A 3,166-nucleotide genomic window follows, 5' to 3' on the forward strand; every position below is an offset into this window, starting at 1 on the left:
GGTCTACATTTTTAGAAACATAAAGCGGCATAATTATTTACGGATTCATTGAATATTTACGATCAGATCTATAGAAGTAACGTGTAGATGATTGGCCTAAAGGACGGCATGCGCGTCTTGGGCCCAAACAAACACAGTAACGTACCGGGTAAAACGTTCAGATGATTTACATCTTACTAGGAAACCACTGTTCTCTCTTAATATTTTAGGTGGTCTAAATTGTTTTTTTTGTTAATTTTTTTTGCCAACAGTGCGCCCTTTTCAAAATCATGTTGAATTTGCCCGCGTACGGATTTATTTAGCGTTGAAGTTGTAGCAGGCCTTGTTTTATTGATAATATATTAAACTAATGCATAAAAACAGATCAACAGATTACATTTAATTCGTATGATTTGGTCTAAAGGTGCCGCCATGAATAGCTATGACACAGCTGTTATTTGAAGGGCCGGTGAGGTGGAGGCGCGCGGCACCGCGGGGGCTCGGCTGCTCCTGCACAGTTCAACAGGAGCTCTTAACCCCGGTGCAGCCAGCAGGGCCACCATGTGTCTCCAGGCCGCTTCTGTCTGCTTTGATGTCTCTGTACATTACATTTTGTAGGAAAATCAGTCTTGGTCAAAAAGTATTACAATTGTCTCGCGACTGCCAAAAATAATATAACAAACACATCGTAAAAATATATTACACTCTATTATTCTGGGGCTGCAAACATTAAAAAGGTCAGTTTATCTTTGAAAATAAAATGATATAAAGTCAAACAGTTCAGTCCTCCCCGTTGCGCCTCTCACGCACCGGTCCACATCCAAACCACCAATGCGCAAACACGCGCAACATAAACTCAGAGATCTAAACTCAAACTTGACCATTTGTATTTCATTTGCACGAAAAAAACATGTTTTCTCTTTAATATTGTGTCCTAATTAGCTTAATTGTTGTCCAACTGCTGACCTTAAGAAGGAACCGGCTTTGGGAGTTTCTAGATTTACAGCCTTTAGTCGAAGCCCTCCTACTCAGAAAATCCAATTATTTTACTAAAACCATGACAGCCCGCCTGGCTCCCAGTGAAACTATAAAACTGTAAACGCCGTGCCAACCAGAGCAGGTTTCAGCTACAACATAAACCATCCTGGTTTTGCTGACATTTTCATTTCTCCTGCATGTTTATATGACTTTATTTACTTTATCTGTGTGTTATGATTCACATAAATCACCTTGCAGCACCCCCAGAGATCCAAATCAGTTTCAGCTTTGTTGTCTATAACTCATTAGTCAAACAAATAAGAGCTCAAGAAACCAGAGAGTTTAAGAAGAAAGTATTTATGAAAACTAACCAAATGTATTTTTGTTCTCTTCTCCATCAGTTTCTTCCTTTTAAACCAACCCACCTCCTTCCTCTTCATTTTGTCATCTTTTACTTTGCATCAACAGACCATCTAACATTTACTGGCTGCCATCTTTGTAACATTGGAACCGTTCTAGAATTTTACATTATGAATCTTTCAGGTTCTTTGCCTCCACCATCCCCGTACACCTTCTCTATTAGTCCCAACTTCTCTGTGCCCTCCTCCTCTCCCTCCATCTCTCCGTCCCCCAGCTTGGCATCCACAGCTCTCTTCTGCTGCCTCCTCTCCCTCCTCTCCTTGCTGGGCATCACAGGAAACCTGTACACGATGGGCCTCCTTCTGAGGCGCAGGAGAAGTAGGAGAAGACGTGGAGCGGGACCGACCTGCTGCCTAATGAGAGTACCTGTACCAGCCTGCCTTGCCAACTCCTCCTCCCCTTCCTCCTCCCCCATCTCCTCTTCCTCCCCCACTTCCTCTCTTCACCTCCAGGTGCTCAGCCTTGCTTTTGCGGACCTGCTCTACCTTTTTACCGCTCCCTTCATTGTGTACGACAGCCTGGCGTCCGGCTGGGCCTTTGGCGAGCCGGGCTGCCGCCTCCTCCTGAGCCTGGACCTCCTCACCATGCACGCCTCCATCTTCACTCTCACTGCCATGAGTCTGGATCGCTACCGGGCTGTGGCTCATCCCCTTCACACCTCCTCCTCCAACTCCTCTGGCCTGCTGCGCGTAGGCCTGGCCTGGGGGCTGGCTGTGGCTCTTAGTCTGCCTATGATGATCACGCTGCACCTCGAAGATGGGGACAACCAGGAAGGCCAGCTGTGTGTGCCTGCATGGGACGAGCAGAGCTCCAAGGCCTATCTGAGCGTGCTCTTCTGCACCAGCATTCTTGGTCCCGGGCTGGCCATTGGAGCACTTTATGCTACTCTAGGCCGGCTTTACTGGGTGTCTCAGACCAGGCCCGCTTGGGCCAGTGGAAGCAGCACTGCTTGTCCTCCTCGCGCTCCCAAACCTAAAGTCCTGCTCCTCATCCTGGGTATTGTCCTGGCCTTCTGGGCCTGTTTCCTCCCTTTCTGGATCTGGCAGCTGCTGCCGCTGTACAAGCCCGACATGCTGCGGACGGTACCGGTAGGGACACAGGTGACAGTTAATCGGATCCTAACAGGACTGACGTACGGGAACTCTTGTGTGAATCCATTCTTCTACACACTATTGACTGGAAAACGAAGACGCAACCGGCAGACACTGACATCAGCAAATCAGCTCTCCCGTAAGAGCAGTCCGCTGCAGTAGTATGTGTCCCCAACAGTGTAGACAATAATGTGAGTGTACATACATGTGTGACAAGGTACTCTATATGAATGCTTTATGAGTTTAATTATAGGCACCAAAGACCATTGATTTATCCTTAGTCCACAAACTAAGGAAATAAGCAAATGATAGCACTTTTAAATACATGCTTGTTAAAATAACTTCCTGTTAGGAGACAATCAGAAAGACAATCTCCGTAAGATGTGTCACCTAATTAATGCTTTATCTGAAAATCTTTTCCAAACTTTGCTGATCAATTTTACATATTGATTATTTGGATTTAATGAGATTATAATTGCGGCTATGGTAAAGTAATATAATGCATTCTACAGTAATTACGTGTGCAAAGTAATTTACACAAATCAACAGATTTACTAACAGAGAGTAATGGTTTATTTAGTCACTGATAAACCTAAACTCTACAGTTATATTAGGAGTGCAAAGATGATGCTATATGTTGTGCATGCTAAAGCATTTCCAGTAAAACCCTGATGCACTTCTGCTTGTTTTCAGAGAAC

The 3,166-nt window shown here is 45.0% G+C and overlaps 1 protein-coding gene across 1 annotated transcript; it reads left to right on the forward strand.

Moving 5' to 3' along the window:
* Nucleotides 1-1,487: 1,487 nt before the first annotated feature.
* On the forward strand, nucleotides 1,488-2,715 carry uts2r3 (urotensin-2 receptor 3; the record flags this gene model as incomplete). Its single annotated transcript, XM_079227561.1, has 1 exon — nucleotides 1,488-2,715. The coding sequence occupies one exon, from the start codon at nucleotides 1,488-1,490 to the stop codon at nucleotides 2,628-2,630; it is 1,143 nt and encodes a 380-aa protein (XP_079083687.1). The 3' UTR covers nucleotides 2,631-2,715.
* Nucleotides 2,716-3,166: the final 451 nt, after the last annotated feature.

The sequence above is a fragment of the Taurulus bubalis genome (genome assembly GCF_910589615.1).
Source record: "Taurulus bubalis genome assembly, chromosome: 12".
NCBI classification, from domain to species: domain Eukaryota; kingdom Metazoa; phylum Chordata; class Actinopteri; order Perciformes; family Cottidae; genus Taurulus; species Taurulus bubalis.